The sequence below is a fragment of the Anas platyrhynchos genome, chromosome 18, assembly GCF_047663525.1.
Source record: "Anas platyrhynchos isolate ZD024472 breed Pekin duck chromosome 18, IASCAAS_PekinDuck_T2T, whole genome shotgun sequence".
Lineage (NCBI taxonomy): Eukaryota > Metazoa > Chordata > Aves > Anseriformes > Anatidae > Anas > Anas platyrhynchos.
The window spans coordinates 6,480,013-6,505,815 of record NC_092604.1 but is presented as its reverse complement, the minus strand read 5'-3'; the positions used below and the strand labels follow the sequence as shown (position 1 = coordinate 6,505,815).

General features: G+C 56.9%; 1 protein-coding gene across 10 annotated transcripts in view; it reads left to right on the top strand.

Annotated features, from left to right (window-relative positions):
• ASTN2 (astrotactin 2) overlaps positions 1 to 25,803 on the top strand; it is a 331,775-nt gene that overhangs the window by 69,506 nt on the left and 236,466 nt on the right. For all 10 annotated transcript variants that reach the window (XM_072025073.1, XM_072025071.1, XM_072025070.1 and 7 more), the window contains exon 3: positions 25,263 to 25,647. In XM_072025073.1, coding sequence (XP_071881174.1) covers positions 25,263 to 25,647 — 385 coding nt within the window. The remainder of the gene's footprint in view (positions 1 to 25,262; positions 25,648 to 25,803) is intronic.

Genomic DNA, 25,803 nt, shown 5'->3' with positions numbered 1-25,803 from the left:
GGATTTAGCTTGGCTGCCCCAAAAGTCCCGTGGCCCCGTGCTGCTGGGGGTGTAGGGAACCCCTCTGGAGGAGCCAAGTGCTCCAGGGGGTGCAGGTGCTGCTGGAGCCCTGCTCTGCCTCCTTGCTGGTGGCAGGCAGCTCGTTTGGAGAGCGGGTGGAACGTGAATAATGAGGTAATGAAGAAGGCACAGCATCTGTGTCATCATTTCTGCACCAGGAGGTCAACCGGATTCATAAAACACGCGCTCCCAGCCTGCGATATGTTTAGGAATTAATTAGGGCAGGGGAAAAAATCGCTGCCGCAGCAGATTTCCTTATCTGAAACGTATTAAAGAGCTAAATTGATCTCCAATGAGACGTTTTTTTCTAATTGGATCCAGTGTGTCCTTGTCTGAGAGCCATTCCCCTACTGATCCGTGGGGCCAGGAGGAGCTGTACGGACCCGCAGGTGCATCCAGGGCTGCAGGGGGCCTGGTCCTCCTGCCGTGGTGGTGGCATCTGCTTGTCCCCGGGCTGGGGACCTGCTCCAGCTTCGAGTTTTGTCCCCACACTCCATTAACCAACTCTTTCTGGGCTGGGAGAAGCAGCCTCTTCGGTTCCCCATCCTCACCAGTCCCCTCCTTGCAGGGATGGCACAATGCAGGTGCTGACTGCAATTAGTGACACGCTCTTGTGTTTAGGGAATTTGTTTGGGGGGGATTTGTCTTTAAAGTGTCACCTTTGTGACAAAGGCACCTGTTATGTTAATAATTCTCCGCTAATCTATGTTTTCTACCTTAGTTGCTGTGAATACATTAGACACTTCCCAGCTTTCTATCTCGCAGATCCCCCCCACTGTGTTAAAATATGTAACTGGAGTGCTTGATTTGCATCTCTGATAAAGTGAGGATGAATAAATACTCCTAGTTCATCTGAACTGAGCAGCAAACTAACTTTCTCATGTCATCCCCAGGGCAATCTAAGTCGGTGCTTGGGGAGAAGCAGCACGGAGAGGCGCTCGGGAGGGGCCTGCGTTTTGCAGATGGCATCAAACGCGTGGGCTGCATCTGCTGCCGTAGACGTTTCCCAACCTCAGCGTACTGAAAAAGGAGAGTGGTTGGAGGGGGAAAGGCAGGAGCTCCCGTTGGAAAGGTAGTCTGTGAAGTTGGGGGATGCTCGAGCTGGAATAGGGATGCTGAAGTGATGAGGAGATGGAGGAGGAACGGATATTTTGGGAAGAGGGGAGAGGAGCAGAGCAGGGTTAGCTCATGGCTCGAAACGTGGGCAATGAGCGCGGCGCTGTGTGTCTGCCCTCGCCCTGTCTGTACCTCTGTGCTGCCAACACCGAGTGTGCTTTGGTAGGGGGTTGCACTGGGCTGTGAGTTCACAGATTGCAGCTTCTTATCCCGAGCTCGTTCCCTTCCTTCCTCCTCCTCCCTCTCCCCCTTCCTGCCATCTGTCCGGGAGAAATGCTCGTGCAGCATCGGTGTCAGGGGGCACCGCGTGCGTCGCGGAGCCTGGACCTTTTCTCAGCGCCCTTTCTCTCAGCGTGGATGAGCAGATGGAACAGCCGAGCTCTGCTGGGCCAGCTCCGGCTTGCAGAGCTGAGGGAGAGGAAGGAGCATCCCCGTCCCGCATGGGGCTGTTGTCCTCGCCCCCGCTGCAGGAAGCCTGGCTGAGCTCCTGGAGGGAGCCGCTCCGTGCAGCAGCCCCCTGCTGATTTTCTGCGTCGTGTCTGAGTGTAAAGCACCAGGCGCTTGCTAGGTGCCTTGGAACACTGGAGTAAAGGCAGAAACGCTCTGCAGCGACCAGCCTAGATGTAATCACCCTAAATTGCCAGCCTTGAACTGCCTGGGATGTGGTTGTGGTGGTCGTGACACCCAGGCTGGCTTTGAGATGAGTGTGCCCAGGCAAGTGGGACCTGCCGAGCGTTCTGTGGGGCAGGGGAGCGGTGCTGGGCTATGTGCTGGGCTGCAAAGCCCCTTTGGTGTGCTGAGTTAAAACAGTCCCCAAATGAGAATCCAAGCTGGGGACATGGGTGCTAGGTGGCACATTTTGTCCCTGCGCTGGGGACACTAGTTCAGACGAGAAGCATGACGTCCTGCTTATTCCTTCAACCCTGCTGCTGTTTGCAGATCTTCCTCCTCATGGTAGTTATTCTTGTTTGGAAACCTGTGTGGTGCCTGTTAGAAACGCTTGTTATCAGTTAAACTTTATCAGGATCGGGAGTTGGCTCGTGTGAAGGTGAACTGTGATAAAGCTGATGTGGAGGAGCTCGGAGATGTTGGGAAAGATTTTTGTGTTACAGCGCTACAAAAGCGTGAACTCTCGTTTTGCTGGCAGAGCACGAAGACTGGAACAAGTTTTAATGATGGGATGAAATGCAATATCTTGTTTGTCCCCAGAAATACGGTGTTTGATTTCATTAGGGGCTTTTTTTTTATTTCAAATGAATCGGCCTTAGTTTCACGAGGCAGCATTGCGATGCGCCAAGGCAGAGCGCTCTTTGTTCGGTAACGTGTCGGAATGAAATGTTTCCATTCTTCAGCGCTTCCCATATCCTCCCCAAAAGCACTCACGCTTTCGTTTCAGCTGATGTGAAACTGCCTAAGCAGATAAACCACGCGTTGAAAATCTTGATAAGCTCTTTCTTATTTTATTTTTAAAATAACTGTGGCTAAACCAGAAGCAGGCAGTGCCATGGGTGAGAACGGTGAGTCTGGTGAGCAGCCATCCCCTGGGAACCAGGGAACTGCTGGAAACAAACTCAAACCCGGTTATCTGTGATCTGCTCCTTTTTTATTTTGAGGGGATGCTTCGATACCTGCTCATGTTAAATAGAGGGGGAAGCTTGCACATGGGTGGTTGTGCTGGTTGTCACAGGGCTGCTGATATAGCTGAGAACTTCTTTGAGGGGAAAAAAAAAAAAGTGTGTGCATGTGTGTGTGTGGATCTTGCTGCTGTAGGAAATTGGGCAGGATTCCCACCGGCTTAATTGGGAGCAGCATCAGGCCAAGTGTGGTTATTTTTACCTGTCCTTGCTCCCACTCCGCGTTGCTGCCCCGGACAAAGGGAAGGAGCTCCCTTCTAGCCTCCACAAGGTGTCCGTGGTGCGCAGCGAAGAAAATAAACTAATGGTGGTTATTAAAAATAAAAAAAATAAAAAAATCCAATTATCTATAGCCGCAGGAAAATAACGATTTTTGAAGGCCTTGGCTCGGGCTGGCTTTGCCCTGGCTGGGTGCTGGGTGAGGCACTGCAGCGGCTGGGGGGGCGCGGGCAGCCCCAGCTCACCCTGCTGGGCCTGGCTGAGCACAAAGCGCCGCCGAGCAGGGACCAGGAGCTGTTAGGGTTCAGTACTGAGAGTTATTAGCCAGCTGGCCTGCTTCTTCCACAATTAGTATTGCTTCATTATGTTTCTCTCCCTGTCCTTCTTATTCTTTTTTTTTTGGATGGGGAAGCAAGAACCATCCTGCAGGAGGATGGCAGCACGGCAGGCTGGTGCCATAGCAATGTCTAGTGACTCTGCTCCTCTTTACGGGGGTATTTCTGGTTACATCCCCATCACCAGCCATCCCTGTGGCGAGCTGCAGCTCACTCACTGTCCTGAGCAGGACTTTCCTCACCACAACCCTAAATCCGGAGTCTTGGGGTGGGACCGTGGTGGTGGTGGCAGTAGCCAAGAGGCAGCTCCCCCACCTCCCTTCTGGGTGCTCGGGGTGCGAGGAGGGACGTGCAGCTCCTCGGACGCTGTCTCCCCTTCCTCCTGGGGGACCCCATGGGTTCAGATTCACCCGTGGCCCCTTTGCTGCATCCAGGTGAGTGCTACATCCAGCCTCTGCTTTTTGGAGAGGAAAATAGTGGAGGCAGTGAGCAGAAAGCTGCTTCTCGAGGCTCCTGAGCCGCTGGAGTGGTTGGGCTGCCAGTCACCGGTGGCAAGGGGTTAGGCAAAGAAAAGCCTGGCTTACAAATTGCAACCAAAGGGCACGCTCGCTACAAGGCTCACAGAAACAAACAGAAATGAGACAAAAGCTGCACGTACCTCGACCTCCTGCTTGAATTAGTGCCAAAGACTCCCTGTGCTTTGCAGCATCCAGCTAACGAGCTGCAGGGCGCGTGGCGGCTGAGGACGGGGTTATCGGGGAAGGTTTGTGCCCTTGGTCAGGTTTAAGGAGGAGATGAGGATGTGGCCGTGCCCCCCTGGCTGGGGAAGGCAGTGAGCTGCACGGGAAGGCTTTTTGTGCGCCTTTTTCCTGCACAGAGAGCCTGCTGCTGTCACTGCCTGCAGCTCCCCGAGCCTGGGGTGATGCAGCCAGCGTGCTGCTGGCCTTGTTCAGCCCCAAAGGCTGTGGATGTGTTGTCTTGGGCAGCCCTTGGGTGCAGGCTGACAGATCTCAGCTCCTTCTTTGCTGTCTGCCCTTTACAGACCCACCTGGGGCGCTCAGGGTGGTGCTGGGCTCAGTGCTGGAGCAGCAGCGGCAGCGTGGGGCTGCTCGCCGTCCTCCTCGCCCTTGCTGTGTGCTTGAACTGCCACCCTCACCGCTTGTCCTCAGCTGTCTGGGGGCTGAGGGGAGGAGCAGTCACCCAAGCTGTTGGAGTAGCTGCTGCTTAGTGCTGCCAGTGAGGAAATAACCTTGCAGAAGTCAAAAATGAAGGGACCTGATCCTCCTCCCACCTCAGCCCGTAGCTCCTCGGAAGGGAGATACCAACTGATTCCTGTCTCGTGTTTCCTCTGCTGCCTCCAAGGGACGTGTGGGTTTGCACGAGGATTTCCACAACTGCGTGGTGTGCAGGGACAGCTGGGGCTGGAGTGATGTAGAGGGACAGACCTGGAGGGATTTTTTTTGACCAAGCTGCTCCCACCATGGGATACCGACTGCTTTGCGTTTGGGTACCCCAGTCCCAGTGTGTCCCTCCCCAGACCTCGGACCCTTTCCTTCCAGCCCCCCTGCCAGGCCTGACCTTGCCTCTGGCACTCTGCGGGTGTTTGTGGTGGTGTGGAAGTGCCCTTCCCAGCTGAGAGGGGTTTGGGGGAAACGCCAACGAGATTGGGGTGTGTGTGCTCTGGCTGGGTGGCTGGGAGTCTCCTCGCTCTCCTGTTCGGTCTCTTTCTTTTAATTCCCAGGCCAATAGTGATAAAACATCGGGCTCATCTCATTCCCTCGGTGGTCACCACTCCCAGCCGTGGTGCTCCAGCTGCAGGGAGTTTTATGAACAAAATCACACCCCGTGGTGCGTGGTGAGCGCCCATCTCCTGCAGCATCCCCAGGGCAGTCACTTTGGGACCAGCTGCCTGCTTTGGGGACAAGCTTGGAGGCTCGCAGCCCCCGTGCCAGCCACCCCCTGGTGTCCTTGTCCAGGACAGGTCCTCGTGCAGCATGCAGGGCAGGCGATGGCTGGGGGACACCTCCGGCTGTCTCCTCATGCTGGCCACATTTCCCTTAGCAAAATGAGCAGTGTGGGGGGTTATTATTTATTTTTTTTTTCCTTTTTTAAACAGCCACTTTTCACTTCTTTATGCTCTTCCTCCTTGGCATGCAGGCCTGGGAGGGGGAGGGAGCCCTCAGCCAAGCTCTCCATCACACGTCCCTTGTTTCCCTGCGTTATTTTTTCCCCGCCGCTGCCCTTGCCAATGAAAGGACATTGTATAGCTGCTGGGACTGGCAGGGGTTGCAGCGCTGCCTGCCAATAGCCTCGGTGTCTGAAAGGGCTTAGGAAACACAAGCTCTAAATTAGCTCCCAAATCTCCTCTTTCTCTGGTAAAAGAGCCCTGTGGAGCCCACCCGGCTCCCCACTACCTCTGGCATGAGGCTGGGGCTGGTGGGGCTTTGCCCGGGGAGCACAGGGACACCGAAGAGCCCCTCGCAGCACCCCGGGGAGAGGAGGGGACAGAGTTTGGGCACCCTCCCAGCCTTTGCTGCCCCCTGAAATGGCTTTGCAGTGCTCCTTTGGCAAGCACCCTGGGGTCCGTCAGCTGGGAGGGGAGGCACGTGGCTAGCTGGTGGCTGCCAAAATCCTCCTGGGGCCGTGGGTGCCCGGCCTCTGCCTCCCCTGGGGTGCTGCTGAGAGGTCACAGCATCGCTGGCACACACGTGCTGGGACATTTGGGGCCAGCTGCAGCCCTCAGAGGGGAGCAGGACAACTCAAGGTGTCTGAGCACAGCTCCCTGGTGTCTGTCCTGCCCTCGCTGGGTCAGTTGGTGAAGGGAGCAGCCCTGATGTGCTCTGGGGGTCCCTGTGTTAACAGGGCATCCCCTGGGGGGCTTTTCCTGGGCCCTTGGGGAGAGGTGGTTGTGCTGTGGTGGAGCCTGGGGACAGCTCTGCTTGGCAGTGCTGCTGTGTCCCGGGCTTCATCTTTTGCCTCTGCTTTCCCATATCTTGAGGGAGAAAAGCTGGGGGCTTGGTTTTGCAGCCTGCACCAGAAATTCATCCTTCAGCTGCTCAGATGCCCAGGGGTTCAGCCTCCCCACGCAGCCTGCCCTCCCCAGCTGAACACAAGTTGTTCTTCAAACAGCTCCAGCGATCCTCCGGAGGTGTCCCTCGGTGCTCAGCTGCTATGAATGAGCTGCTATGGGAAATAAGAGGGAATTTCCATTTCTAGAGGGATTTTCCATTTCTAGAGGCACTCCCAACTTTTTCTTTCTCGAGGCTACTCCAGACTCCTGCTCTCCCCCCCTCCCCACACCACGCAGCCAGCTCTGAAGCAGCAGCGATGTTTTCTGCCAAGGCAATGATTAGCCTTCCTGCTAATGACCCACGAACGGTGTCCAAAATAAATGAGCCCAACCTGCTCATCTTATTAGCCAAATGATTGCGAAGAAAGAGGAAATATCTGCAGAAATTGCTTAGGCAGCTGGAATCTGCAAGTGCAGCGGAGTCGGTGCTAGAAGGAGGGCGAGGGGTGGATGAGCCGTGCGTCCTCAGAGCCCTTCCTCTCCAGGAGGGCGAGATCCCCTGCATTTTTGGGGTGGTTCTGCTCCCCATTTTCTGAGATCACCTCTCAGGGCTGGAGCTGCAGCTCCCCTGCGGCTCGGCTGCCTCCTGGGGTCAGAGGCTGTTGCTGGGCTCCTGCTGGGCTGGTGCACCCTCAACCTTTCTGACCATGCAAGGCGGTGTCTCGGTGCTGCTGCTGTCCCCTGCAGGCTTCCTACAGCTGTGTTGTGTCCCTAGAGCTGTAGCCCAAGGCTTTTAGCGGGACTCGGAGCTCGGGGGGAGCAGGAAGGTGGCAGCTTGGCCATTCTGTCAGCCACGTGTTACTGCTTCTGCAGGCAGGGGTTGCAGCACAGAGCCTGGGTGCAGCTTGTGCCACGTTCAGCTCAGTCTGAAAGCTGTGAGGCTTTGGGTCTGTGGCTCTCTGCCCGTACCAGGATTTCTCTGTGTTCCAGGTTTCCCTCTGCGTTGCGAGGAGCTGGGGTTTGGGCAGGGATTTCTTCTGGAGTTGAGGTCTGGTTGCGGCTTCCCGTGCCCTTGGCACAAAGCACTCACTGGCGTGGTTTTGCAGGAGGAAGCCTGAAGTCTGACCTCCTCCTCTGCTGAGCTGACAGATCTGAGAAGAGGGAGGGAATTTGGAAATACGGGGAGGTCCTGTCCTGTCCTTCCCACCTTGCACAGCCTTTGGGCACCAGGCAGCAGCGCTGGGGTCTTGGTCTTGAGATAACCAGGAACAAATTGCCCTTCAGGAGTTCTCTGTGTGTCCTTCAGCCTCTTCTCAAAGTTTTTTTTAAGGACTAGGACCATCCTTGTTCATGTGGGGAGGGACAAGGCCAGAGAAGGAAGCCCAGACAGGTGTCTGCAGAGGGCAGGGGCAGTCCCTGGGGACCAGGGGTTCCCGAGTGCGAGTCTCGGGCATCGCAGTGACATTTGGATACCATGAGAGCTCCCCTGGGCAGGGACGTCAGGGTCTGAGGGACTTTCTGCCTTCTCCCTGGGGCAGGCCAGAGGGGATGGATGTCTCTGTAAAGCACCCAATCCTCGTGCACACCAGTGCTGAGGTTTCAGCAGCAAGTCCTCCCTCGCTGCCCGACCCCACGGAGCTCGGGGGGGTGTTAATGGCTCCTGAGCTCTATGCAGCGGCTGCCCGGAGCGTGGGCTGGGAGGTGGCGGTGGTTCTGGCCGTATAAATAGAAAACCCCTCGCTCGGCCCCGGCTGGTGCTGCCTCCCGGCTCTCTGCGTGCTGTCTGTCACCTTCAAAACGGGTGGCAGGGAGCGTGGAGACGTGGGCTGCCTCCCGCGGCACAGCGTGCCCGTGGCTCAGTGCAGCTCCCGGCAGCAAAAACGCCTCCAGCAGCGTGACCCCGGCACCAGGCCCTCGGGATGGGGTGGGGGAAGGAGCGTGGCTGTGGTGGGGAAGGGTCCTGGGGTTCTGGGGTGGGGGATGCTGCTCCTGGGAGCTGCCTGGAAAGCTGCTGTGATCGGCGTAACGGGGAGCCCATCGGGTTTCTGTGGCTGAGGGCCCTAACCAGGCAGTGCCCCAGCACAGGACCAGCCCTGACAGTCCCAAATCTTTGACAGTAGAGAAAAATGTCCTTGGTGACTTGTTCTTTCCCAAGCTAGGGCAGCTGCAGACCTGGCTGGCGATGCAGCAGGTCCTAAAACTTGCTGATGTCCTCGTGCTCCATCCAGCACCCATCGTGCCCACCATACGCTGCCCCAGCACCTGCTCCGTCCTCGTTCAGCCTCGTGGCTGGTGCCGTGGGCTGCTTCCATTCTGCACAGGCTTTAATCCTTTAATCGTGTCTCGGGCTTCTTTCTTCCTCCCCTAATTGGTAGGGGAATTGCTAATTGTGTGTTTTTGTTCTGAGGAGTTTCGGATCTCAACGATTATCTGTGCTGGAAAACATCCTGACAGTGCACATACTGCAAACTTCAAACGCGGGAGATAAGGGATCAGGGAGCAACTCCGCTGTGTTTGCACCCATCCATGCCTTGTGCTGCCCCCACACCCCTGCAGAGCTGCCCTCAGGCTCCCAGTTTGGGAGCTGGTGGGACTGGGTGCAAATGGAAACGTCACCAGCGCGCCCTGGGCTGCCTGAGCAGAAGGCTCGAGGTCCTCTCACAAGTGACAGCCCCGAGTCATTTTTGAACAAGTTTTTCAGGTTAACACTGATGTGATTTTGCTTTGGAAGCTGTGCTGCTTTGTGACTGAAGGTTTATTTTATTATTTTTTGGGTGGGGAAGTTGTGTTCTCAGTACTCCAGCCGCACACACGTGCTTAACCCTCGATACCCATCGGGATGCTCGGTGAGTGACGGCTCCCCTGGGGGCTGTGCTGTGTGAGGATTCCTCCTCCATGGGAATTCAGGAGTGGAAGGGATTTGGGGAGGTCGTTAAATCCATCTCCCTGCCCTGGGCAGGACCGATAAAGCTCTGCCACCCGTGATGGATGTTTCCCTGTCCTGTTGTGCAGGGCTTCCAGCCTGCGCTGCCCGGGGCAGGTTTGGGCTGAGCCGAGGGGGAGCAGGTTGGAGACACTGCTGCCTCCCAGCACACTGCCTCCAGCCCGAGTTTGCAGAAGCCTTGTATTTCAGATGAATTTTACAATGTTTGGACTGCTTTAAATAAGCAGGTGTTTGAAGTGATTGATTGAAATCCTTTCCCTGTAAATGTTTTGCTCCGAGGATTGAGCTTGGAGTGCTCTGCTTGGCGCAGCGAGCAGACACACAGCCCCCAGCGCTCCCTGCTCACTGCACTGGGTTCGTCCGTGTCCCCCTCCCACAGAACAGGGGCTGTGCTGTTCCTGAGTTGCAAAAGGACACCGGGGTGCATGGATTTAATGACTTTTGGCCAGATAGAGTGATGATGTCCCACCAGGGGCACAGGGAAAGCGTGCCCAGCACGGCAGGGAGGTCACCGAGGGAAAGAGCTGAAGCCCGGTGAGCTGCCTGAGCACCTCGCCCTGCTGCTCGCCTCGCTCTGTTCCTCCCTGAAGGGCTGCATGTTGGAGGCAGAGCAGGTTCCTTTGGTCCTGGTGAGACCCATCAGTGATGGACAAGGCTCTGGGATCTTGTTACAGAAGCCTCCAGAGCAGCCCCACATGTTGCTGACCCCCCTGGTCCCCTTCTCCTTTGTGTGTACCTCCGCCGTGTGTAACTTTACTCGCTGGTGCTCTGGGGACGGGCTCTGCCTCTCCTCATGCTGTGCGGGGCTATTACAGCAAATTGCCAGCTGCAATTGCTTGGCCGGCTCAGAGATTTTTATCTTGTGTCCGCTGGAAAGGGAGCCCTAAGGTGACGCTGGGAATTTAAAGTGATGGATGTGTTTTGCATCAGGGCAAGGGGAAGGAGCAGCTGCAGGGCTTGGAACAGCACGCAGGTGGCTCTGCCCTGCTTCAGGGGGCTCTGCTTGAAACGAGGCTGCAGAGAGGGAGCAGAGCCCACCTCGGCCTCTTCTGCTTGTTTGTTTGCTTGTATTTAGTGACTTTGGCCTCATTTGGGCTTCTGAGGTCGCGTGTGTGTGTGCTGGAGCCTGTCCCAGGCCCTTCACCTGTACGTAGGACTGGGGACAATTTTTCTGGTTCCCTGTGTCCCACAGGACATCACACTTTTGACATAAAAGCTAGAAAGGAGGTCGGGTGCTGAGGATGCCAGCTGAGTGCTCTGGTACTGAGAGTTTCTTGTTGTAGGCAGCAGGTGGAGGGGCAGAAAGCCAGAGGAGCCCCGTGCAAACCTGCAGAGGGGGTGTCTCGTCTCACCTGCCTTTACTTGCCCCACAGGTGAGCATCCCAGGAACACGTGGCCGTGTTTGCATCTCCCGTGGGTGCTCTCCCTTCTGCAGGAGGCCAGGAGCACTGCGTGTGCTTGGCTTAGTTCAGCTGAGATGTGCTCCTGGCAGTCCCGGGCTGCTGCCCCATCCCCGTGAGTACCCGGGGCAGGCAAATCCTATTTCCTCCGCTCCCTCCACACGAGATGAAATTGAAGATTGAGGTGGCTCTTTCCTAGTCCTGACCCCTGGCAGGGATTTGTTTGGAGGGCTTTGCCCCTCAGTGCGGAACTCGTTGCTCACCTTTCTCCTTTCAGCTCGCTCCAATTTTGCTCCTCTGCCTTCGCTGGGCACCAGGGGATGTGGCTCAGGGACGTCCCTGGTGTGGGAAGGAGGCAGGAGGGGTGGCACAAGGCAGGACGAGGAAATTCACCTGTGAAGTTAAATGCTGGCTGACAACAGCCGTGGGGAGGGTGCTGCGGCGGTGCTGGAGAGCTCAGAGCTCCTGTGCTGGGCAGCCGTGGCTGGGCGGCCTTGGAGAACCCTCCTTGGGGTGGTGCAGGGGATCTGGGGGGCAGAAGGGGCAGATCTCCTTGCACAGGGCAGTGCTTGAAGCATCAGAGATGCTAAAAGTGGGGACCTTGGTCAGAAGCAGCCGCTCTCCTGGGTGTTTTGGAGTTACTGCTCAGCACCTGGGCTCCACATCCTGTGGCATCGGCGCTGCAGCTCTGCTCCATCAGTGCTGGGGTCACCACCAGTGCTGGGCTGGGGTTACTGGGGCTGGGTGACAGCCCCCTGGGATGCTCAGTGCTGTTTCCAGCTGGGGCAGCGCTTGGTGTGCCTGCCATAAAGCCTCTTTCCCAGGCTGAGTGCTGCAACAGGGGGAGGTGGCCACGTGGGGTGGGCTCAGAGTATAGGGACAGGCTGGGAGCTGGGATGCTGCTGCCCTGTCCCCAAATTGGGGACGCGGTGGGGGCAGCGCTGCAGCAGACACGAGCTCTGCCGGCAGCACGAGGCGGAGAGGAGCTGGCTCTGCTGCTGGCTCTGCCCAGGCAGCGCTGGGCACGTCGGAACCCAACTTGTCGTAATTAAAGGTCTGTCTGCTCGTCGCGAGGATGTGGCTGTAATTAGAGCTGGGGGCGAGGGCTGCTTTGCGCTTTCTGGGAGCACAAGTGAGAGCCTGCCCTGGCAGCAGCCCCTGCCAGCATCCCCTCGATGGCACGGAGCAGGGACGGGGTTCTGGAGGGGCTGGGATGGGGTTTCCCCAAGAAATCCTTTAGGTCTCTTCTTTTGAGCCCTGCTGTAGCACAAGTCTGGGTTTTCTTGCTCGTTGGCTCCGAAATAGTGACAAATTTTCAAATCGTGGTGCTTTAAATCCAAAGCTGGTGAGTGAGCCTGGACTGGGCCGCCCCAAATCACTGCTCCAGCACAGACCCTTTGGCAATTCCAGCATCCTGGTGCCTTCCAGCGTCTCTGTCCTGTGGGGAAGATGTGTGTGAGAGCCGGGGAAGACGCACGGAGGAGCTGTGGTTTCTGTCTCTCCCTTTGTTCTGCTTCCATCAGCTTTGATGTGCTGTATCTGTAGAGGAGAAAGAGGGACTGGGGTTGCAGGTAGCTCAGATAAGGAGTGCTTTGGGGTGGAGGCTGCCTCCCCTGGGGCTGCAGAGCTCCCTGGAGACGCTCCCATAGCACCCAGGGGTGCCGAGGGCCCCTTGCAGAGCCAGGCTCAGCCTTTCCCATCCCATCCTTGGGGCAGGCAGCTTTCCCCAAGCCCAGATCTGCAAGGTCAGGGGTCTGGTCCCCTTCAAAGCTCACTGGGAGGCAGGAAAATTAAATCCAGCTGCTCAGTTCTGCTGTGGCTGCAGCCCTACGGAGCACCCATGGGTGCCGTGTGCTGCCTGCACCCACGGGGGCAGGTTCCTCCCCGCTGCCCCTGCAGCGCCGCGGTGATACTGAGCGGAGCCGTGCTTTGTGCTGCCTCTTTTCAGAAGGATGCTCGTTATGCTGAAATCTTTGCATTTATAAAAGCGCCCGGCCCTACTGACACAATGGGCTGGGTCCTTCCCAAACCAGCTGCCAGCTCCGGGCTCGGTAAGAAACCCTTAAAAGACCCCGTGCCGACAAAGGGAGTTCCTTCCTTCCTTGCCTGCACGCACAAAAGCACCTTCCCACCAGCTCCGAATTGCTTTGAGCTGTCTGTAAAATAAACCTCGGGCTCTTTTTCAATCCTCTCACCTGTCTTTGCTCCATCCTGAGTACGAGGAAAAGCAGCACCGTGCCCCACTGCAGCACAGAGCTGGCCCATAAACGGGACTTGGGGCACCCCAAGGAGAGTTGGGCCACCGGGTACGAGGACACCGCCCAGCTCCCTGTCCCCGTTTGTCCTTGCACAGCTTTTCAGAAGCACTAACAGGTTTCTCGGGATGCAAATAGCACCGGTACCAAGCAGGAATTTGCTGCGATCCTCACACCCTAATACCGTGCCGAGTTTGCCACCCTTTGCCACCTTTTTGCCCAGGAGCTGGCAGCCCCGGGAAGCTCGCTGCTAATTGAGCAGCAGGAGGGATGCTGTGACGTGGTGCTGGCGGGCCCTGGAAGCTGGAGGCGCCCTGCGAGCTGCGTTCACGTTCCCTCAGCCGGAGAGGCGCATCCCTTATTAGATTAATTTTTTTTAATGTATGCAGAACAGGCAGTGGGAGCAGCGTTAATTCGCACGGATGGTGGGGAGACCCACCGAGAATTAGCTGCGTTTTTATAAACGAGGGAGGAAGTGGATAAACACAATGATTAAAAAAAAAAACAACAAAAAAAGGTGCTGTTTGCAACAGCAGCACGCGGCGCTCGTTCATCTGACGGGCGTGCTTTACTTTTAATTGTGCTTCATTGCTCATTAGCAAATGCTCTGATGGTGGGCGTTGTAATAACGGCAGGAATTTGGGACCTGGCTTTGGTGTTTCAGCCTGGAGCTGGTAGGGGGAGCTGCAGCGGGTGGCTCCAGGCTCTGGGGGCTGTGGAGTCGGAGACCCCTGGATTTGGAGACCCCAAGGATGCCATGGTGTCCCAGCAGAGTGCAGGTGGTGGCTGTGGCACAGCTCCGGGCAGCAGCAGAGGTGCTGAGGTCTGTGAGTGGCCACACAGGGTCTGAAATCAGCCAGGGGTGCTGCAAAGGCTGATAAAAATGTGAGGCTTCTCTGAGTTATTATAGTTTGTTTAATTAATTTACCTGTATCCCTCCTTCATTGTGCCACCACTCTGGACCCTGTGCTGTACCTAACGCCAGCGCTGCTCGGCCTGGGACAGGACACTTCTGTGGGAAGTGTAGGAACAAACTGTGGGGTGAACTGGGGCTCCTGTGGGACCGGTTGCGCCTGCTGGGGGCAAGCTGCAGCTCTCAGCCCAGGGCTGTAGGTCCTGCTGAAGGTCTCTGCTCTTCCTCCTTGACACCGAGCTGTTCCCTGTTTGCCTTTTCCCTGGCTGAGGGCTGCTGATGGGTGTGTGTGTGCTGGGACTGCAGGGCCGGGGGGCTGCAGGGAGGTCCTGACCTTCAGCCTGGGGGCAAGGGGGCAGTGTGGCTGCTGCTGGAAGGCTCCTGGGGGAGTGTTTGGAAAAAAGGGGAGGCCTGCGGCAGAAAAGCCATGCCTGGAGAGCCAACAGGACATCCTCGTGGCACGGGGAGGCGAGGAGAAGCTGCCTGCAGGGAGAGGTGAGCTGAGGCAGGCGTTGGGCTCGTCTGGTGGTGGAGAGAGGAGAGGGGTGGTGGCAGCGGTGGCTCTGCTTGCTGCTGTCGGGGACTGGTGTTCAGGTTGTTCCCCCATGGCACGAGGGGCCCCAAAACCCCCAGCGCTCCTTGTCCTTGGCACCTCGTGTGTGCTGAGAGGGGTTCGCCGGCTGCGGTGGCCTCTTATTAAATCTCATTAAAAGCAGAGCTATTGGTTCTTAGCTCAAGTGGATTTTCTTCCTCTGCTTTGGAGCCTGGCTAAAATGCGAGACACAAAAGCTTTTTCAGGGCTTCGCACTCAGCTCCTGCCCACGTCAGGGAAACAGGAGCGCCAGCGCACGCGACCTAATGCATTTTAAAATCTTCCCTCTCTGAGGGCAAGCTCCGGGTTAGCAGGTCAGCCGGTCTCGGCGAGCCGTTTAGCGCGCATTAAAATCCCAATTTATGCGATCCACGCGCTGCTGTTAGAAAGAGCCGGCCATCAGGCGCCTAATAGAAGCACCTCCAGCCCTTCTCTTTCACTTTCCTGAGAATAAATGCCTTGGTGACGTTACAAAAATGGATTAGGAGCCACTGCGGATTGGTATCCCAGCGAGGTACACGATGTGCTCAGTGTGATGCAGGTTGGTGCAGCTTCAAAAAAATAAAATAAAAAAAAAATATATGGAAATGTGACTTTTTGTCTGGCTCTTCCTTTTAATGCAGGAGAGTCAGAGATTTTAAAGTTATGGTTCCCACAGCAACTGTAACTCTCAGCTCGTGTGCGTGTGCCGTGCTGCGCAGCACTGCGCGTGCTGTTACGGTGATGCCCGGGGTGTGCATGGCTCGGCACGGGGCTGGCGGAGGGATGCTGCAGGAACCCCTCCTGCTGAACCTTTGGGCCAGGATCTGCATTTACCTGCACCACTGTGGGTCCAGTTGTGTTGGTGACCTGAGTCTGTGACCCTTCATGGGCATCTGGGTGCTGCCTGGAGCACCCTTGGGTGCTTTTCCCGGAGTGTGGTGCAGGGCTGGGTGCCGTGGCAGTGCCTGTCCTCACTGCAACTCAGCAGTGCTGTAACAGGCAGGGAAAGAGGGGAAAATGCCACAAGATGGTTTTCTTCTGGCCACTGTTCACCCAGCCGTGCCTGCTGAGCAAGGCGCTGAGGCGTGTGCTGTGCTTTCATGGCTGTGATGGGAACTGAGCACACCCGAAGGTGGTGTGTGGGTATGTGGCTCGGTGAGGCGGTGCTGGGAGGGTTTGGAGCGCGCCTGGGGAGATGTTATGGGTTTTGGGGTTTGTCCTGTGTCATTGCTGTCTCTTGTTGAGAAATGTGGTTGAGTTGTGCCGACCTCGAGGCTGGATCCAGAGATCTGAGGAGTAATTTTTTATGTCCTGAGGTTTAGTCTCGTCCTTGCTGCCCTTTGTGCTGGCTGTCCGGGGTGCGAGCATGGTGCCCTACCTCAGTTCCCCTGCTGGCTGCTCACCAATTAGTGGTGCCCCGCTTCGTGGGCAGCAAAGGGCAGTGCTTCCTGAGGAGCCAAGGCCTTCCCGAAGGTTTTATTCTCCTCCGCTGCCCGTGAGACCCGTTTCCCTCCTGTAGGAGACGTGCCAGCCTTTTGCAACCCCCTTTTGGCCGCAAACACCTGAAAACGCCTCGTTTTGTTGGGCTGGTCCTGTGGGCAGCCCCAGGGGTGATGCGGGTGGGTAACGGCTGGAAGCTGACGGTGTCCCAGCTCCGGGGAAGAGCAGAGCACAGCGTCCTCCCCCTGCCCTGCTCCTCCTTTATTGCTGGAGGGGCTGTGCAGCGGGGGTCCGTGTCCTGCAGCTGGCAGGGTGGGAGCCAGCCCAGCGCAGAGATGACGGCAGGTGTAGGAGAGGGAAGGCTGAATACATCTGCAGAGCTCGGCCTTATTTTTCATCATTAATGTTCTGCAAGCAGGTGCAAACAGGGCGCTAATTAAGATTTGCAGAAGAAATATTTAAATTGAGAGGTGCGGCAGCGAGAAAAAGAGCAGCAAGGCAAAGGAGGCTGAGGGAGGAGCTGCTGGGAGATCTGGTCTGGAAGGGAAGGAAGCAGGCACCACAGAATCACAGAATCACAGAATCTCTAGGTTGGAAGAGACCTCAAGATCATCGAGTCCAACCTCTGACCTAACACTAACAGTCCCCACTAAACCATATCCCTAAGTTCTACATCTAAACGTCTTTTGAAGACTTCCAGGGATGGTGACTCAACCACCTCCCTGGGCAGCCTGTTCCAATGTCTAACAACCCTTTCAGTAAAGAAATTCTTCCTAACATCTAACCTAAAACTCCCCTGGCGCAACTTTAGCCCATTCCCCCTCGTCCTGTCACCAGGCACATGGGAGAACAGGCCAACCCCCATCTCGCTAGAGCCTCCTTTAATATACTTATACAGAGTGATAAGGTCACCCCTGAGCCTCCTTTTCTCTAGGCTGAACAAGCCCAGCTCCTTCAGCCGCTCCTCATAGGACTTGCTCTCCAGGCCCCTCACCAGCTTCGTCGCCCTTCTCTGGACCCGCTCAAGCACCTCGATGTCCTTCTTGTAGCGAGGGGCCCAGAACTGAACACAGTACTCGAGGTGCGGCCTCACCAGAGCCGAGTACAGGGGGACGATCACCTCCCTAGCCCTGCTGGTCACAGTGTTTCTGATACAAGCCAGGATGCCGTTGGCCTTCTTGGCCACCTGAGCACACTGCTGGCTCATATTCAGCCGACTGTCCACCATCACTCCCAGGTCCTTCTCTGCCTGGCAGCTCTCCAGCCATTCCTCTCCCAGCCTGTAGCTCTTCTTGGGGTTATTGCACCCCAGGTGCAGGACCCGGCACTTGGCCTTGTTAAACTTCATACAGTTGACCTCAGCCCATCGGTGCAGCCTATCCAGATCCTCCTGCAGAGCCTTCCTACCCTCAAGCAGATCGACACACGCACCTAGCTTGGTGTCATCTGCAAACTTACTGAGGGTGCACTCAATGCCGTCATCCAGATCATTGATGAAGATGTTAAAGAGGACCGGCCCCAGCACCGAGCCCTGGGGGACGCCACTAGTGACTGGCCTCCAACTGGACTTGGCTCCATTTACCACAACTCTCTGGGCCCGGCTATCCAGCCAGTTTCTAACCCAACGAAGCGTGCGCCAGTCCAAGCCAAGAGCAGCCAGTTTCTTGAGGAGAATGCTGTGGGAAACGGTGTCAAAAGCCTTGCTGAAGTCAAGGTAGACCACATCCACAGCCTTTCCCTCGTCCACCCAGCGCGTCACTTTGTCGTAGAAGGAGATCAGGTTCGTCAAGCAGGATCTGCCTTCCATAAACCCATGCTGACTGGGCCTGATCGCCTGCTTGCCCTTCAAGTGCCGCATGATGACTCCCAAGAGGATCTGCTCCATGAGCTTCCCTGGTACTGAGGTCAAACTGACCGGCCTGTAGTTCCCCGGGTCTGCCCTCCGGCCCTTCTTGTAGATGGGCGTCACGTTTGCTAGCCGCCAGTCAGCTGGGACCTCCCCCGATAGCCAGGACTGCTGATAAATGATGGATAGGGGCTTGGCCAGCTCCTCTGCCAGTTCTCTCAGTACTCTTGGGTGGATCCCATCCGGCCCCATCGACTTGTGCACATCCAAGTGCCGTAGCAGGTCACCAACCAGTTCTTCGTGGATGGTGAGGGCCACATCCTGCTCCCCGTCCCCTTCCACCAGTTCTGGGTACTGGGTATCCAGAGAGCAACCGGTTTTACCACTAAAGACTGAGGCAAAGAAGGCATTGAGCACCTCCGCCTTTTCCTCATCTCTTGTAACTAAGTTTCCCCCCGCATCCAGTAAAGGATGGAGATTCTCCTTAGTCCTCCTTTTTGTGTTGATGTATTTATAAAAGCGTTTTTTGTTATCTTTAACGGCAGTAGCCAGCTTGAGCTCCAGATGAGCTTTGGCCTTCCTAATCTTGTCCCTGCACAGCCTCGCTACATCCTTATAGTCCTCCCTAGTGGCCTGCCCAATTTTCCAAAGATTATAAACCCTCTTTTTCCTCCTAAGCTCAAGCCACAATTCTCTGTTGAGCCAGGCTGGTCTTCTTCCCCGCTGGCTCATCTTTGGGCACATGGGGATAGACCGCTCCTGTGCCATTAGGATTTGCCTCTTGAATAGCACCCAGCCTTCCTGAACCCCTCTGCCCTTCAGAACCGCCTCCCATGGGACTCCACCAACCAGTGTCCTGAGCAGCCTAAAGTCAGCCCTCCGAAAGTCCAACACAGTGGTTTTACTGGTTCCCTTCCTGGCCCCGCCAAGAATAGAGAACTCCACCATTTCGTGGTCACTCTGCCCAAGACTGTTCCCGACAGTCACATCCTCCACCAGTCCTTCTCTGTTTGTGAAGAGAAGGTCTAGCAGGGCACCACCCCTGGTAGGTTCACTAATCAGCTGCGTCAGGAAGCTATCTTCCACTTTCTCCAGAAACCTCCTAGACTGCTTCCTCTGGGCTGTGTTGTGCTTCCAGGATATGTCAGGGAAGTTGAAGTCCCCCACGAGTACAAGCGCTGACGATTTCGCAACTTCTGTCAGCTGCCTGTAGAACTCCTCATCCGTCTCCTCATCCTGGTTCGGCGGTCTATAGCAGACCCCGACCAGGACACTAGCCTTGTTGTCCCTGCCGATCCTAACCCAAAGGGACTCGATCTTGTCATTCCTAGCCTCGAGTTCTACAACATCGAAAGACTCTCTAATATAGAGAGCCACACCGCCACCCCTTCCATGCTGCCTGTCCCTTCTGAAGAGCCTATAGCCAGGCATCGCAGCACTCCAGTCATGAGACTGGTCCCACCATGTCTCCGTGATGGCAACCAAGTCGTAGCCTGCCCGCTGCACGATGGCTTCCAGCTCCTCCTGTTTGTTACCCATGCTGCGTGCATTGGTGTAGATGCACTTCAGCTGGGCCTTTACCTTATCCTCCGGCCTTGCCACTGCTCCCCCTGGTACAGCCCCAACAGTCCTCGCTCCAGCCCCATCCCCCTTCTTACCTAGTTTAAAGCCCTATCAATGAGCCCCGCCAGCTCCTGGCCCAAAAGGGGCGGCTGAGCGAGTGGGATGGGGCGTTCTGGTTCCCAAATTGTTCTGCGTGCAGCTGCATGGGGTGTGAGCGAGCACAGGGGGCAGAGGACAGAGTTGGGGCTTGCCCTGCAGCCATGGTAGGGACTGACGGACACCTCCGAGCTGGGCTGTGGCAGAGGACTGGGTGCAGAGCATTAATTGCCAATTAACAGGCACAATTAGAACAGGTAATGGGGGTGCTCCCAGCTCTGTTTTGGGTTGTGCTGTGCCCTGGGGCCTGCCCTGAGGAGCTGTGCTGGGTGCAAGGCTCTGCCCAGCCAAGCGGCGTTCCCAGGGTCCCTGCCCGCAGTTCACCATCACTTTTAGTTAAATGAATTAGAAATCTGTTAGTTCAAATTACAGCACGGCTAACACCTAACGCAAATGTTTGCTGCACCTGCTCATTGAGCATTGCTTTATTGCAGCCCTGGGCAGCAGCTGAGACGAGCCGGGAGAGGTTTGGGCACGGGGCCGGGAGCTTTGTCCTTGCGGCATCGCCCCTGGGTGGGCTGCTGCACGGCACATGCCTTCCCTGCCCGCTCGGCTCTGTGGGCCTGGGGCTCTGCCTGCATCTGCATCAGCCTGGAGGGGATGAAATCTTTGTAAGAAATGTGGGAAGGACAAAGTGAGGGGACTAAAAGACCAGCAGGGGCCGTGTGATCATCTGCTCGGACCTCGGGACTTCCTGAAGCCTTCCAGTTCTCACCCGAAGTAGAGCGTAACTTTTCTAAAAGCATCCAGCCGTGGTACAAAAAAAAAAAAACAAAAACTTGACAGTGATGGATAATCCACTACAACCCCTGGTAAATTGTTCTAGTGTTTAATTACCTTCCCCGCCAGAAAGGGAAGGAAGGGAGAAGCACACGGCATGAAGAGCTCGCGGGGGCCGCACGCTTTCGCCTCTGCGTGCTCACCGTGCCGGGGCTCGCAGGGGGCTCCAGCAGGGCTCCAGCAGTGCCCCCGCTGCTGGCCCTGCTCCCCGAAGCTGCGGGCTGTGACCACGGGGGTGGCTGCTGCTCGGGCACAGTTTGGCCGTGCCAGGGGACTGTCCCCAGGGCGGTGGCCTCGGGCTGGGGGCCCTGGCTCAGCCAGAAGCAGGCGGCGGTGGGGCTGGCTGTCAGCATGGCACGGGGCAATAACTTGCGATGGGTGTTGTGCAGGAATGCTGGTGGCTTCAAAGCTGGAAGAGAAATATATATATATAAAAAAAAAATATATATATATATATATGTGTATTATTTTTTTTTTTCCTCCAGGGCCTCGCATTTTGTTAGTGCTCAGGGGGAGCAGCAGCAGGGATTCGTTGTAGCGCTGGGCTGGGCACGGCGCTGGTTTGCAGCAGCTTTGCTCAGCGCTGCGGAGAGGATGTTGTGGTCTGACCAAAAGGGTTTTGGGCTGCCAGGCTGGGAAATCGCAGGCTGTCTCCTGCCTTTGGACACAAAGCTGTGCACGGTGCCGTGGGTCACTTGTGGCCTCTCTGTAAAGATGAGTCCCTCCAGGGAAAGCAGCAGGGGCACATGGAGGGATGCCAGCCTGTGACGGAGGTGCGAGCGAGCAGCCAGGGTCACCAAGGGAACGCTGCAGGAGCTGCTGGCTGGGAATGTCCTGCCTGAAAGATGTTTTTCTCAAACCTCAGGTAACAAAGACACAAACACTGGTGCCAGTACAGGGGCAGAAGCCGGCAGGTGCCAGCACTTGGCAGGGAGACGGTCAGGAAATGCTGGCAGGTGCCTGCTGTCTCCTAGCCCAGGAGAGAGGGCTGAGAGAGGGGCAAGTGGGGCTTGCTCAGCACTGGTAAAAACGGGATGAAGCTCAGGTAGTTTCCAAGGTGACCTACTTCTTCAGCCCCTTTTTGCTGCAGACCATTAGGATTTCTTGTGCCGGCTTCTCTGGGGAAGGATGGTACCTTGTGTGGGGACAGGCGGCCTTTCCCATCCTCTTCCCATGTAAAAAAATAAAAAAAAATAACTTGTAGGGGGTTGTATTTTGAAGTTCTGATCCTCTGATCACCTGGAAATGGTCTCTGTGGGGCAGACCATTTGGTAGCAGCTGGTTGCCTTCCCTGCAGGGGGCAGAAACATCTGCATGGTGTTTCACCCAGACTGTAGGGATGGCTTGGGTTGGTTGGGAGCAGCACGCGTGTCTCTGGCTGTCCAGAAATCGCTCAGCATTTTGGGCAGGTACCCAAAGGCTGATCACCCTCTGGATCAGCACTTTTGCAGCCTGTGCCATTGATACAACACCCAGTCTCTGGCAGTCCTTGCTGGGGTTTGGAGGTGGCTTCTTCCAACAGTTTTTCTTTGGTGTTTAAGAAGTCTCAGCCTTGCTGCTTTCCAGCTTCACCTGAGCTTTGTTCCCGCCCCATGCATGAGCCGTGAAGCTCTGCAGTCCTGCACCTGCACCTTTTCCTCCCCAGCCCCCTCTTCCCTCGTGCCATGTCCTGTCCCCGTGCACAGCCCTAACAAGGCACCGGAGGGACGGGCTCGTTACCACCGGGCAGCTTTCCCTGCCGTGTCTCTGAGCGCTGTTTCATCGCCCAGGCACTTTTTCCTGCCAAGCCTCATTGCAGACCCTGGCGCTGCACCCTGGGTTCCTCCTGCCCCGAGCCCTGGGGCAGGATGAGGGCTGCTCCCAGCCTGGTGCTCACTGGGACACGTCCCCGTCCCCGGTGGTGGCCAAGGAGGATGTGGCACGGGGAAGGCTCCAGCGAGCCCGGGGCACGCGGGAAGGAAGGGCATTACGCGGGAGAATATGCATGTTCACAGCTCAGAGGATTAAAGGCCCATGTTCTTATCACTGCAGAACAGAGTATTATAAATCCAGCCTTAGCATACCAAATCCCCTCGCGGCTCGGCCATTGTTTGGGAATATTAAAAAGCTCTGAGACAGAAATAATCAGTTTCCGAATGACACATTGTCAAATAAAACATTTCTCATATTATCCCTTCCTTCCCCTTTCTCTCTCCCGCTCCCTCAGTTGGATAATTTAACATGAAAAATAGATTAAAATGAGGCTGGCTTGAATGCCTCCTAAGTTTGACTTTTTTTTTTTTTTCCCCAGGAAGCTCTCCCTGCGTGTGCGCGGCGCTGAAATGAGCCGCTGCTGCGCGGGGTCAGGGACGTGGGGAGCGCGTGAAACCGAGCCGCTGCTGAGCGCCAGGAGAGCTCCCCGAGGGCTGGGCAGCGCTGCCGGGCAGCTGGGCTGCTCGAGTGCCTGCTCCATGTGAGCCCAGCTCCCAGCAGGGCCCAAAGAGCCATAAAACTGAGCCCAGGGCAGACGGGGACCTGGTCACAGCAGCCCCTGTCCCCTCCCTGCAGGAGCCCTGGGCTTGCTTGAGCCGCCCCCGTTGTTGCTAGTGATGGGCCCCGAGCCAGGAGGAACAACAAACTAATAACATCTGTGGCTTTAGGCCTTTCTGTAATTCCTCCTGAGCGGACGGATCTCTAATCTAATCGGCTGGGAGTTTTATTCGCTCAGGTCCAAACCGTTCCCCCAGGGCTGGCATTCTGCTCGCCCAGCCGGGCAGGCGCGTGGCCTCGGCACTGCTGAGGATGCTCAGAGCCGTACCCAGCTCATTGCTGGCAAAGCTGCTCCTCGTGCCTGGGCTTTCTCAGTCACCCTGGCCTTTTCCACGTGTCTGGGTTGCCCTTGTGCAGTTCTGGGGTGCGGTGCCTGTTTGCCAGAGGGTACAGAGCAGGGAGGAGCAGCTCTGTGCTGCAGTTGCAGGGCACGTCCTGGTGCATGAGGTGCCCATCCTGGGGCTCCTGGGGCTTGGCTTTTGGGACCTGGGGAGGGCTTTTCCCAGTAGTCACATCAGCAAGCGCTGTTCCTAAACACTTGTCTAACACAAGAGCTCTTGCTTCACTCTAAGTACAGCTCCAAGGCAGACCTGATTTTGCCGCGTGGTTTGTTGCCTCCAGGTTTGTGGCTCTGCTGCATCCTTCTCGCTGGGATTTGCTTTCGGAGGGTCTGTGCCATGGTTTCTCTCATGCAAACAAGGCTTCTGAGGAAGCAGCCTTGGTTTGGGGCTGCTCTGGGATGTCCGTGCAGCAGGCACTGTGCAGCCCCCGGCAGTGCACTGCTGCTTCTGATCAGGGGAGGTCGGGGGGGTCCTTGTGCAGGAGGGGCCCTTCAGGAGCTCCAGCGAGCCCTGCCCTGCTCCCTGGTGTGCTTCCTGGCCGCTAAAGCGTTGCTGTTTGTGATGGCACATCAGCTAAATTGGGAGAGTCACGCTGAGCAATGTCATCCCCAATCCCCCCGCCAGTCTCCCATTAGTGTCAATTAGGGAAGAGACGAGGAAGGGGAGGGGAGGGGAGCGGGCTGCTGCTGCTGCGAGACCCCGAGCTGGGCTCCTGCCTGCAGTGCCGGGCTGGGGTCTCCCCTCCCTGTCCCCCCTCCCTGTCCTGTGTCCGCAGCCCTGCCCCAGGCGTGCAGGATGCCCCCAGCACCACCCTGCCCATCGCTGCCCATCGCCCGTGTCCCCAGGGCTGCCTGAGCGCCGCCTCCCAGCCGGCTCCTTTCTGCTGACGCCCCTTTACAACCCATCCTCTTTATGAGTCTGAGCACGGCGCCGTGTTTTGCATCGAATGCAGAAGAAATATTTGCATGTCTTTGCTCTGCTCTTGCATGCTTTGTAAAGTTCCCAGCCGCGGCGTTCCCTCTGCCAAACAAATGCCTGTCCTGCCCTGCCTGCTACATGTCACGCCGGAAAGCCCCGACTGCTCGCACCGTGCCTGATTTACGTGCCTTGCTTTGCTTGTCTGCCACGGGATAAAAATGCCTCGGTGCTGTGCAGAGATGGAGAGGCTCAAAGCTGGCAAAGGCGCAGCTCCCGAGCAGCCAGGGGCAGGGCTGGGCCCTCCTGCGCTTCCTAGCACCGCCACATCCGTGGAGACATTGATTTGGGGGAAGTTTGTTCATTTTGGTGGTGGCATGTCTTTTTGTTGGTGATGTAGGTGGGAGCTGGGTGAAATGAAGAGCTTGGTCGAGAAGGTCGTGGTCTGGAATAGGTGGTGGTGTGCCCGGGGGTCTGCTGCTGACCCCACATAACCACTGCCAAGTCACTGAATGCTGTGCCATGGGGCATGCGCTGTGGCCTGAGGGTGACTCGAGGGATGCTACCCAAGGATGGAAGAGGAAAGAGTTTAAATAACGTTGCTGTGATCGATGGGATCACGGTTGTTTTGGAGAGCCAAGGGTTTGGGTGCAGGATGTGGCCGTGAGGTGTTCCGCAGAGCGGCAGCGTGAGAGGAGCCCATGCTGGGGGGTGAGAACAACACATGGAGGCTGGCCCCTTGTGCTCCTTGCCTTCATCACTTGTGGCTGGGCAGCCCTGTCCTGGAGCTCCCAAAAGGAGGAACAGGGCTGGTACAAGCAGGAATGTTGAACGGCTTTGGGTAACCATGCCCTGAGGAGCAGCAGTTGTGCGGTGCCGGTCGTTGCCCAGCCTTCTGTGCAAAACGTGGGGTCCCTGCGGAGACCTCGCTGCTCCTGCCCTGGCTGCTGGGCTGTTCTAAAGGTTCGCTCTGCTCCCGAGAGGTGGGGTGCAGGTACGTCCCCTCCCCTCTTTGTGGGCAGGGCGCACAGGGTTGGTTGTGTCTGTGCCTGAGGGCACCCAGGGGCTGCACATCCCCACCCAGATGGGGCTTGCAGAGCACAGGTGGGCTCTGGGTTGCTGAAAGGATGCTCTGGAGATGGAAGTGGAAAAGTATTCGTGGATGCTGGTCGCAGCAGTTCCTCCCCACCCCTACCCACAGCTCCTGACGTGTGCTCTTTGCTGTCCCGCAGGGTGGGCTGATCGCGCTGCTCCTGCTGCTCCTGGTCTTCACGGTGGCCCTGTACGCCCAGCGGCGCTGGCACAAGCGCCGCCGCATCCCGCAGAAGAGCGCCAGCACCGAGGCCACCCACGAGATCCACTACATCCCCTCCGTGCTGCTGGGCCCCCAGGCCCGCGAGAGCTTCCGCAACTCGCGCCTGCAGGCCCACAACTCGGTCATCGGGGTGCCCATCCGCGAGACCCCCATCCTGGATGACTACGAGGACGAGGAGGAGGAGGAGACGCCGCGGCGGGCAGAGCCCAGCACCAGGGAGGATGAATTTGGCAGCCAGGTGACACGGACGCTGGAGAGCCTGGGCCGAGGCGGGGAGGAGAAGCCCGACTATGAGAAAAAAGGTTTGTTGGTTTTTTCCCTGCTCTTTCCCTCTCCCCGTCCCCTGCCAGGGTGTCTGCCCTGTGTGGGGCCACTGAGAGAGGAGGATCCTGGGGCTGGAGGGAGGGGAATCACCTCTCTCATGGGGTTTTGTCCTAAACTTTGATCCTTGAGGTGGT